Genomic DNA, 12,014 nt, shown 5'->3' on the forward strand with positions numbered 1-12,014 from the left:
TCTTCTTGTCAGTATTTTCATTCAGTACTTGAATAATCTTTGATTTTTCATTATTTTAAGTATTACAAACTAAGTATTTTATGTAATTAAAAGTAAGAATATGAAATACGTTTGTGTTCTGTATACATCTGTATCTGGGTATGTATAGGTGAGTCCTGGTTCTAGAAGAGTTTGTTGGAGCTGTAGTTCCATCAGCTGTGAGCTGCCTTTCTTGTGCTGAGAGCTGGCCTTGGTCCTCTAGGAGAATAGAATGTGCAGTCTCTACCACGAGCCGTCCAACTGAAGAGCCTTCTCAGTGCAGAAGTCACCACTTTTGAGAGATTGAAAATTTTAATAATACCAACTAGAAAGCAGGTCCTCTTTGGCTTTTTGTCGTCTACATGATTACTGTTATTCGAGAGAGTATGTTGCAGAAAAGTAACAATTAAATGCTTACACCTGTAAGATACGATTTTAGTTTTCTTTTTGTGAATATGATTTAATGATTATTTGTTCTACAGCCTTTGATATTTTTAGTTGATTTTTAAATTACATCTTTCAAGGCATTGGATTTATTTTTCAAACCTAATTTTGTCATTATTTCTTACCAAAGTATACTTGGACTCTAAAGGATAATTTTTATGCTCCAGGCTATAGAATTATACAGACTTTAAGTAGAATCATCTCAGGTAAATAATTATAACCCCATCCTCTCTTGTCCCCAGGGACCTTGCAGCTGCTATACATCGCATGGACAAGTACAATTTTGACACAATGATTTATGTTGTAAGTAATCACAATACAAAACCTACCTCATGAAACTAGAGAGAGATAGACAGAAAACCAGGGTCAGGGAGACAGCCTAGTGGGTAAGGTGCTTGTTTGCCTTGTCCACCTGATGATGTCAGTTCAATTCCTAAAACCCAGGTAATGAGAGAAAGAATGGATTACCCACTTCTCTGACTCCTACATGTGAATTTTGGCATAATGCCCGCTCGCATGTGTGCCCACACATAAATCAGAAAAAAAGGAAAATATGTTGAAAAATTACAAAGAGCTGTTTTGTCTAACTACATAAAATAATTAAATACTAAGTTGATTAAGACAGTGCCTTCTTTCTAAACTTATTCTTAAAAAGACTTGAAATCAAGTTTACATTGCTTCATAGTGAAAAGATTTACCAAACTCAAGAAAATGATCAAATATATGAGTTATTGCAAGACCATTGTGCTTGCCCTGCTGATGCACTTGGAAAAATTATTATTTTAATTTGTTTTGTGGGGAAGAGTTTGTAACCCAGAAAATTTCCTCTTCTGTTTAAAATTGCATCAGGGAATAGAAAAACAGCTCAACACAGTGTTAGGTCAGGCACTGCACTCCTGTGGTATACAGACATATATGCAGGCAAAACACTCATCCTGTAAATAAATCTTCTCAAATTTTTAAATGAGATGCAAACACTGTATCAGTCCATTGTATTATAGTGTTATTTAACATGTAAACCTTACTGGTATATATAAAATAAAGCATAGTGTTAGAATTAGGTTTTTAAAAGAACATTAAAAATTTTGTAATACCTTAAAGACAAGAAATTTCAGACCAGCAGTATTTGTGTGTGTCCTTCACTAGCACCCTACTACACACATGAAGTGCCATATCAAATCAGATGGTTATATGTAGAAACATGCAAGTCTCATGAGGTTTTCTATGCATTGCTGTATAGGCTGTGTTTATGGAACTGTGTAACATGCACAGATCTCTGTCCCCACCACATCAGACTCGCTGATGACCCACCAGTTAATCACCTTTCTCTCGACCCTCACTTTGATCTTCACTACAAAAACTGTCACTTTGAGGGTGATGTGTAAATGGAACTGTGCAGTGTGTAAGTGTCTGAGGTTGTCTCACGTAGCACACTGACTACCCTTGACATCCAACCAAGCCATTGTATCTCGAGTTGGTTCCTTGATGACTGGGTTCTAGTATCTTCTTCCTTTGCGTGTGCTGCCTCCCTAAGTTAGAGGACTAAGAAGTTACCACCATCTTGTTCCAGCCTAGCTTTGGTCTTCTAGAAATAGAAATCACAACACGTGAGGAAGAAAAAAAATGAAATAGAACACTCTGAAAGTCAGAGTCCGTGTGCCCTCCTGTTTTAAGGTGTTGCCGCCCTTATTAAAGACTTATTTTAGTTTTTATTTATGCATGTGAGAGAGGGAATGAATGAGAGTTTGTGCTTGTATGTGTGTGCATGGGTGTGCATGGTGCATGTGTGTACCCCCAGGGTAGAAAAGAGTATCACATCCTCTTTAGCTGGAGTTGTGACCTGCCCAGTGTGGATGCTGGGAACCAAAATTGGGAAGAGCAGCTAGCAAGCACTAAGCCATTTCTCCAGCACCTAGTGTGTTTATTAAAAACATATTGACAATGAGTTTAGTCTAATAAAACTCTAATGTTAACTTTATTTAGGGCCAGCCTATTTTTATTTATAAATTTGTCTTTGTTTTGTTTACATTGAATTTTTTTTCTAAGGCAGACAAAGGGCAAAAAAGGCATTTTCAGCAAGTGTTCCAAATGCTGAGGCTCATGGGATATGAATGGGCAGAAAGGTAGGATCCCTGTTCTTTCTCATCTGATCAGGGTCACTAGCACCGTATGTCAGCCAAACCTCAGGGCACAACTACAGTGATTTATGTAAGATGTTGTATAGAAAGACAAATTGAGTCTGTATTAATTTACATCCTGATAACTGTATTTAATCATTTTATATATGATGTCTGCTGTGAGTGTTGGTTTTCAGTTATTAATATCCATTTCATCTTCCTTATAAAGGCAAGTTGTAATCTAATCACAAACAGTTATCTCAGTAAAGTAAAACTTTGGTATACTACAAAAACCTACATCTTGTCTTTTGTTTTTTAATTTACAATTTGTGATTATATATAATGATATCTTAATGTGTGTATACATATATATAGGCATACACACACACACATTAAGATAGATTGCATTTTTTCATATTCACACTGGTCTCCTCTTCTTCACTTCTATTGGCCACCTTCCCAATGAGTCTTTCTATTTATTTATTTATTTATTTTTATTTCATTGCCAATGGTTTGTTAGAGTTGCTTAAAGTTCATGGGTGAGGTGTTATTGATCAACGCATGGATGACTTTTTTGGGGCAATAGTACTGACAAAAATGACTCTCCCTTCACCAACTCACAACTATCTATATGTCCTCAGGAAGGCGTGGGGCATCATAAGCCCATCTCTATTCCAAGTGGGAGTGTTTTAATTGGGGAGGCAGACTTGGGCGGGTTCACAGCTACTATGAGTTCATTAATATATCGTCCCTGCCATACCTAAAGACATGTTCCACACATCTCTACTTCCTTTGATTCATATTTCTTCTGCCCACTCACAGCACCCACTCGCATTCCAAAATGTTCACTGAACCTTGGAGGGTGATTTAGATGCACATTTAGGACTCAGTACTCAGCAGTCACTCTGTAGTTACTCTGAATTCACTGTTGCCCACCGGATAAAGAAGTTTCTCTGACCAAAGCTGACAACACTTAGAAGGTACTTTCATGAGTGGTCCACTTATCAAAACAACACTAGTAGTTTTTTCATTAAGGCTTAACCCGCCCATGCTGTTAGCTCTAGGTATGTGTACATTGGCAGGTATAAATTCCCTTCTGTGGAGTAGGACTCAAGTCAAATCAGGAAGCAGTTAGTTACCCCAGTACCCCGGTAACAGTCATGCCAGTGTACACCAATGGGCACATCTTGCCTGGCAGGCCAGGTCCACAGGTGAGTAAGATTATTGATTACTCTCCTCCAGCCTGTCCTATCAGCTGGCATTATGAAAGCTAGCTAGCAGGGCGGGAACTTCCAGCCCAGTGCCAGCTTGATTTCTCAGTGTCCTATAACTGATGCATATCATATCTTACATAAGTCTGGTGGGCAACTGAGGAACTTGTGGTCTGGGGGCCTAGGGAGTCATAAGGCGGCATCATCCTGCCACTGGGAGTTTTTAGTGAACTTATGGCTCTGGGAACAGTTTTATGCATCCACTTAGAGTACTGCCATTCAGACTTTTAAAACTGATTTTATTTTTAATTAGCTTACAAAGTAATTGTCTTACATATCATTTTTCTCATACATCTCCCCACTTAAATTCCCCAACCTACTGTTACTCTTTCCACTTTCATAGCAGGTGTGTTTACTACCCCGCCCCACCTTCCCAGGACACCGCTACACATAACTGACTTCTACATAAGTGCCCACAGTACACGTTAGGAGACAACATAGCAGCGAGTGTTTTTCTGAGCCTGGGTTACCTCACATATTGTGGGTCTCCACAGGTAGGATAATGAAAGTAGTTATGTCTCACAGAGTGCACAGAAGTCGATTCTAAATGGATCATAGGCCTTTAAGTAAGATTTTACATTGTTAGAAGAAAAATTAGGGAAAAGTATTTAAGATTTAAAATTTAAACTTAAGGCAAATATAAGGACTTCCTAAAAAGCACTTCACTCAGGAAATAAGGATAACATTTAACAAATGAAACCTCGTAAAATTAAGCATGTGTGTGTTAAAGGAAACAGTCAAATGAAAGAAAGCATGCAGAGTGGGAGGACATTTTGCAAGCCATACATGATAGAAGAGCTCTAGTAATGTCAGGTATGTATAAGACCTTACAAATAATCAGGAAAACAGCCAAAGCAAAAAATGATTGTGAAACTGAACAGAGAAGTCTCTAAAAGTTAGTAAGTGCTGGCACAGCACTCAGGAGGCAGATTCAGGAGGAACTCTGAATTTGAGGCCAACCTGGTCTATAGAGTGAGTTCCAGAACAGCCAGAGCTTGTATAGTGAGACCCTGTCTCCAAAAAAAACAAAACAGCAGCAACAAAGCTCTGTGTGCGCCAATAAATCATTTTTAAAGTATTCAGCATCACTAACCATCACAACATGCAAATTTAAACTGTATTGAGACTCTGTCACTGCAGTCAGACTGGTAGTTACCAAACTGGCCTGTGGATATGTACCAAGGGCTCCATATCCTACTGTGAAGACCTGCATTTCTATGTTGGTGGATGCTCTTTCACAATAGCAAGGAAATGAATTCAGTCTAGCTGTCCATGAAAATGTACCTGAAATCCATATAAAATGTTGGTTTGAAACGGGGTCCCCTGCAGAGGCTAGCCTTGAACTCCTAATCCTCCTGCTTCTGTCTTCCAAATGCTTGAGTTACCACCATGTTTGCCATTTCTGGTTATATCCTACTTATTTGGTAAGTTTTTAAACCTGGACTATGAGGGTTAAAAGTCTGAATTATTTTCTGAAAAAGTGCTAAGGTATAGTCACATCACTAGCAAGTTTTTAGCTTCTGGTTAATAAATGCCTGTCCTTCTCAGGTGCCAGCATGTGCCCTTCGGGATAGTAAAGGGAATGAAGACTCGAAGAGGAGATGTCACTTTTCTGGAAGATGTCTTAAATGAAGTTCAATCAAGGATGCTACAGAACATGGCTTCCATTAAGAGTAAATCCTCTTCAGCAGTTGCATGCTTTCACGGACTTCCACCAAACCTGATCAGAACTACCTTTGACGACTTTGATGTAGCCCGTTGTTTGTTGATATAACTTTAGTCTTCTTCCCATGGACAGCTTGAGCACTGTCATCTCCTGTCAGGGTCATCCTTGAACTGTTTGCATTATTTTTGTATGTCTGCATGTATACAAGTGTACCTGTACATACATTCATGTGGAGGCAAGAGGAGTTCTCAGATGCTGTCCACTTTTTATAAAGCACAAACAGGACCTCTCATTGGCTTGGCTGGCAGGCCATTGAGCCTCCCTAGCTCGGGTTACACGCATGTTCCACTGCACTCGGTCTGTTTACACGTAGGTTCTGGTTCACAATGGTTCCGGACAGTTAGAGTTTATGACCATCATGTGGGGAACATGGCAGCAGACAGGCACACATGACAATGGAACAGTAACTTGAGATCCACAAGCAAAAGCAGAGAGCAAGCTAGCTGAGAATGACTTGGGCTCTTGAAGCCTCGGAGTCCACCCCTCAGTGACTCAATTCCTTCAAGAAGGCCACACCTCCTAATCCTCTCCAAGTAGTACCACCAACTGGAGACCAAACATTCAAATATGAGCCAATGGGGCCATGCTCAATCAGAGCACTGTATTGGGCAAGTCCTTGCAAATTGGATCCATGTAACTAAACTTCATATAACTGTTTAATCTTCCTCATTGGAAAAATACCTGTGTGCCGTATCTCACACCTTAGGAGGGATTTTTTTAAAAACAGATATGTTCATGTTTTTTCGCTTTGCTGTTGGCTAGAGAACTGACTTAGGTAAATCAGCCCAAATTAGGAAGGCAAAGCAACCATTATTATCTTTAGTTTTTGGTTGTATGTTTCAGATTTTTTTCCTCGAATTGATGAATTATTCTTGAACAGTATGTTGCAGGTCTAAAATATCTGCCTTTATCTGTTTCAGCAACAAAAACAATGGCAAACCCTCAGGAGACTGCAGAGAGGGTGGGGCTTGCAGCTCTCATCATCCAGGTGGGATAGGACTCCTTCCTCTGAGACCTTTGGTAGTGAGTAGCAAACCCAGGGTAACAGTGTACTCTCATTCTAGGATTTCAGAGGCTTGCTCTTATCCGACTACCAGTTCAGTTGGGATCGTGTTTTCCAGAGTCGTGGGGACACTGGCGTCTTCCTGCAGTATACCCATGCCCGCCTCTGTAGGTGAGACAGGGCTGTGGGGAGCCTGGTGTGGTTCTAAGACCGGTAGTTGGTCCTCTTTTCTGGATTTGTCCAGCAGCTCTTTACTCAAAACTGGGCAGAACACAGCAGCCCCCTGATTGTTCATTCATTTATAGTGTAAACACCCATTGTAAGAAACATGATTTCACATTGCCTTTCTTCATCCTCAGTACTTCTGCCAAAGAATATCCTGTTGCCTACATTTTAAGAGACACTAAAAATAAGAGGGCTTCCCCGACATTTCCCAGAGCTAGGAACATGTAGCCATGAGCCCCTGGGTAACTAACTGATCCTTTCCCGTCTGTTTAAACTCTGGTGACAGTTTGGAAGAGACTTTCGGATGTGGGTATCTCAATGACTTCAATGTCGCTTGCTTGCAAGAGCCGCAGTCTGTCTCAATTCTCCAGCATCTTCTCAGGTAGGAGGGCCTGTTATTACCCAGTCTTAACTCCTGACTAAACCGACAGTCCTCGGTTCACAGGCTACCTCCTGCCACTAGGTAAGCTCAAAAGGAATCTGCCTTTGGGAACAGATTGGGGGCCCAGATTATGTCTATGTTCAAGGTTAATCTTTGTCTTAAAAATATTACAAAGTCTATTGCCACAATATGAGAGAAAATGCACATTTTCCCCTTGTCTTTTTCACAGGCTTAACAGCCAAGGTATGGAACATCCTAACGTGTTAGCCTGTCATAACAAATGACCGCCTGTGTCCTTCGTCTTTTAGGTTTGATGAGGTACTTTATCTGTCATCTCAGGACCTACAGCCAAAGCACATCGTTAGTTACCTGTTAACTCTAAGGTGACGTCTTAATCTCCCTGCTTTCTTTCTAAAATATTTAAGGCTTACTTTTATTTGTGTGTGTGTGTGTGTGTGTGTGTGTGTGTGTGCGCACATGCTCACTCATAGCTATGCATGCTCCAGTGAGGAAAGAAATCAAAGCCCTTCCTTCCCCTCGGAGGGTTTTCCCAGGCGTGAGCCAGAGCTTTTCTCACCATGCCTCCTCTGGAGCTTCTGAGCTACTGTAAGCTCAGCCCACCTAGAAACTTTTCCCCTGCATGAGTCTGTCTGAGCCCGTCGGAAGGCTGGCTTGTCTATCCCTAGCAAAGGGCTTTGCTCTCTGTTGAACAGAAGTCTTGAGCCGAGTGTTCCAGAGGCACTCAGAATAGCAAGCACCACTGCGAACATAGCTATCGACAGTGCCCATACGTTCTTTTCAGCGTTTCCTGTGATTGTTTATTTTATAAGGTCTCCTTTGTCCTGTCTGCTGTCTCCAACCTGCATTGCTCTCTGGGCCAGGGACATGGAAGAATGCATAATTTAAGATGAATGTATAACTTAAGTTTAGCTTAGATTGGTAAAAAATAATTACATGGGAAGTCATAGACAAATAAGGTTGGTTGTGAAATTGTTCTCTTAAAGGCGGGTTAAATAAACAGGCTAAATACACAACTGGATATCTGTCTAGGCTTTAAGTGACCTCCAGGTGTTTTAACTTGGCCAGAGTTCTAATCTCTTTGGGCATAGGAGATATTGTCATACGAATAGTATCACTACATATGTGTGGGTCCTTGGGTGGCCATCAGATCCTATGAAACCGGATATACAGGTAGTTGTGTTCTGCCTGACCTGGGTTCCTCTGGGAGACAGCATGTGCTCCTAACTGCTGAGCCCTCTCTCCAGCCCCTCTATTTTCTGTGTTTCATCGAAAGACTTCCTGCATGCAGGAAATCCCCTGCCCTAAAAATTGCTTGCTTTAAGTTATAGAAACTGGTACGTATGCAGTGATATAGGTGGTATTGGAGTTCAGAGTGTCATAGGTCATTATAACAAAGGGCCGTGTGTTCTCAGAAATGAACACTAGATACCCAGCCCACTGTGAGGGAATCTGGGCTTCTGGGGAGGAAGCGCAGGTGTCGATCAGGAGAAGCAAATGCCTGGGAAGTAGGGGAAGGTCCAGAGTTGCAAAACGTACAACTAGTGGCTGAAAGGAAGGAGACGATGAGTGCAAGCCTTGGCCTTAGACAGTTTCAGGGTGATTGGTCGACATTATTGTTCTAAGCAGAGACAACAGATCTCACAGAGCTTAGGGAGTGAATGAATTAGGGAGCCAATCAATGCCACTGGTTGAAATTTGAGGGTGATTTGAATGCTTTTTCTTGAAGAAACATTTCTAAAGAAGAGACATTTTGCCTTTACTCACTGTTTACTGAAATGAGTGAATACTGCGGTGTTTATAATTATACTTTTTACCTTCCCTCCCACGTTTTTGTTTTGCTTGAAAACGGGTCTCACTCTATGGCCCAGGCTAACCTGGGATGCATTTAATCTTCCTACTTTTGTTCCCTAAATACTACAGCCCTACCGCTATTCCCTTAGATTTAAATAGGTTTGATTTTGTTTATTTTCTCCTTACATATAAAGGCAAAGCCAAGAAGTCTAGTGAAATGTCACTTGATAACTAAATGATAGTCATGTGCATTTCCTGCCCTATTGCTACCAGGCCTTCACAGAGAAATTGCTTCAAGGAGCATCCAGTGTGTGCACTGCATTGATAACTAGTTTCTATCCCACCACGTATACTTTTACAAGTTGTCTACATAAGGAAGTACTACTTATTAGAAAAGCATTCTCTATTTCTATAAAACAGTGAAATCACAATTTAAAAGACTTGCCATTTGGTAGATTCAGAACTCAAGTCTAAAGCTCTAGCATCTTGCTGTATTACAGACAAGCAAATCGTTTGATTCAAACTTCAGATTGCTTTAGTGACTCTGGGCTTTAAAGTTAAGTGTTAGATTGGGAATGACTCATGGGACAGGAATTAGGGTTGGTCCTCATTGTGAGTTCTCTCTTGCTTATTTCAGTCACCTTGCAGCTGTGGCACATAAAACACTCCAAGTAAAAGACAGTCCTCCTGATGTGGCTGCGGTATGTTAAATTGAATGTCCTCTATGTAACCACTTGGCAACTGAAACTGATATTATCAAATGTTAGTACTAAGCCTCAGGGATTTTTCTGGCATATCTTCTGTTTAACTACAACAGTATACTTTCTGACTTATGTAATGAGTAGAATGGGGTTGTAATATCAGTGTTATTATTATGTAATATCAGAATTCTTATCAGTATTTCCCAGAACAGTAGACTACCAAATACATCTTCCCCCAGCTGCTCAAGTGAGGAGTTCTGTCCCGCCCACCGGGAATTCTTCATCTCTGAGGAAGAGATGCTAGACGGACCTCCCCTGCCTAGAGTATGCACGGGACCGTCCAACAGCACTCCGTTAAGACAGAACTACCTCTAAAACAATTCCTTTTTTGCTTTCACTGTCATATTATTAAGCTTTTACTCATTCTTTATTTTGCAGGCCAGACTTCACCTTTTCAAAGCTGTCCGGTCTGTCTTAGCCAATGGAATGAAACTTCTGGGAATTACACCTGTATGTAGAATGTAATTTCTAGATAAAGTATGTTTTTATGCAAATGAGTTAGTTATCAGATGCCTTGCTATTTAGAATATAATTTAAACTATTGTTCTGTCCCAGAATATATGTAGTAGAGTGTGTTTATTTGGGGTTTTTGTTTGGTTTTTGTTGTTGTTGTTGTTGTTGTTTTGGTGGGAGGGGATGTTTTGAGACAGAGTTTCACAAGGACAACCTTGACTGTAGACCAAGCTGACCCTCAGAGACCCACTTGCCTCTGCCACCTGAGTGCTGGGATTAAAAGGGTGTTGTCATCACCTGACCAGAATATGTTTTTTATATTTTTTTATTCTTTGTGGGTTTCACATCATGCACCCCAATCTCCTTCATCTCCCCATCCCCTTGCAGCCTCCTCTCCAACATAAAAATACACAAACAACAACCACAACAGAAAGCACATAGAACATCTAATCATGGAAGCTGTAGTGTGTCAGTGTGTCCCACAGTGTATCCTCTGTCCACACAGTTTCACTTGCACACGTCTGTTGCAGTGGGTCATTGGTCTAGTTTGAGGCCATCGATGTTGGATCCTCAGTGGGTCTTCTCCTGTGGGACAGTGGACCATGACAGAAACCTTGGTAGGGTTGAGTAGTGATGACACACCTGAGGCAGTGGGTATCTTCCTTACTCCCTACTAGATTCCTGGCCCGGAACACATGGCCATACACCCCACGTCTACGTGGGTGACCTAGCCCAGAACAGTTCTCCATGCTAATGAGATAGCTAAAGGCCCCGAGAGTTTAGCCAATAAGCTTCCGTGCCTGGACATTCCCTCATCAAAAGGTATTTAATCTCTGGTCCACCCTGAGAAGGTGGTATGTACCCATTTTCCATGATGAATAATCAATAAACAGTTTGGAACCAAGGACTGTCTCTTCCATCAAGAACCACTGTGGGGGATCATGGAGAAGGCCTTCACCTATAAAGCCCACAGCCTAAGTACCCTACAGAAGGCCCTCTGAGCTCCCGGACAACCGTGGCTAAGCTAAGGACAGTTGCAAATGAACTGAGCCAGAGTTCTTGCCCTGGCCCTGGGCTCATCCTTGTCCTCAACCCTCAGGCTCCCAACTCCATTCCCAACTCCCCTAGACCCAATGGAACCTCGGGCCCTGAACTCCTAATCACAGGGACCCCCAACCCTTCTTCCCGACTCTGCTGTGTGGTTTTTCCAGTGGCAACTGGATTCCCAGGAGCCAAGGAGCCCCAGCCTCTGCCTCCCATATCTTAGGCTATGTTTTCCCACCCCCTGAGCCATGTATTGCTTCGTGTGAGTCCAACATCCAACAACCGTGCAGGGTAAACAGTCTAGTGCTATACCTTCAGCCTGCCCAGCAGAGGGGCAAGACATGGACCCACATTCTCACTATTATCCTTTTGTTGCCCTGTGTCACAGTCATCCTGCAGCTTTGGATCAGCAAGATCTGCCCTTTCATGTGTCCCAGCTGTTTATAGATGGTTTAGATTTTTGGAGTGGGCCATTTCAGAGCCCTGGATCTGGGCCTGAGTGGTAATACTCAGTGTGCTGGCTCTTCCTTATCCACACCACCAGGGCATGCTCTCCAGTGCTGCTCTAGCTAGACCATCCAATGCCACGGTCAGCTCTCCCACAGCCAGCTCCACTGTCCATTGAGGCCCGGGGCCCAGTCTCCCGAGTGCTGCAGCCTATAAGGGGCTGGGCCTGCTCTCCTGCTCTCACCCTTCCCCTTGCCATCAGGACCGATTCCTGGTTTACCCAGGTGATGTGCAAGGTGCTCTCCCGAGTG

General features: G+C 42.0%; 1 protein-coding gene across 1 annotated transcript in view; it reads left to right on the forward strand.

Annotated features, from left to right (window-relative positions):
• RARS2 (arginyl-tRNA synthetase 2, mitochondrial) overlaps positions 1–11,012 on the forward strand; it is a 43,923-nt gene extending 32,911 nt beyond the window's left edge. The window contains exons 12-20 of the mRNA XM_080938768.1: positions 705–765; positions 2,509–2,585; positions 5,399–5,523; positions 6,497–6,564; positions 6,641–6,750; positions 7,091–7,186; positions 7,495–7,569; positions 9,636–9,699; positions 10,138–11,012. Of these exons, the coding sequence (XP_080794894.1) occupies positions 705–765; positions 2,509–2,585; positions 5,399–5,523; positions 6,497–6,564; positions 6,641–6,750; positions 7,091–7,186; positions 7,495–7,569; positions 9,636–9,699; positions 10,138–10,224 (763 nt within the window). The 3' untranslated portion in view covers positions 10,225–11,012. The remainder of the gene's footprint in view (positions 1–704; positions 766–2,508; positions 2,586–5,398; positions 5,524–6,496; positions 6,565–6,640; positions 6,751–7,090; positions 7,187–7,494; positions 7,570–9,635; positions 9,700–10,137) is intronic.
• Positions 11,013–12,014: the final 1,002 nt, after the last annotated feature.

The sequence above is a fragment of the Micromys minutus genome (genome assembly GCF_963924665.1).
Source record: "Micromys minutus genome assembly, chromosome: 26".
Taxonomy (NCBI): Eukaryota; Metazoa; Chordata; class Mammalia; order Rodentia; family Muridae; genus Micromys; species Micromys minutus.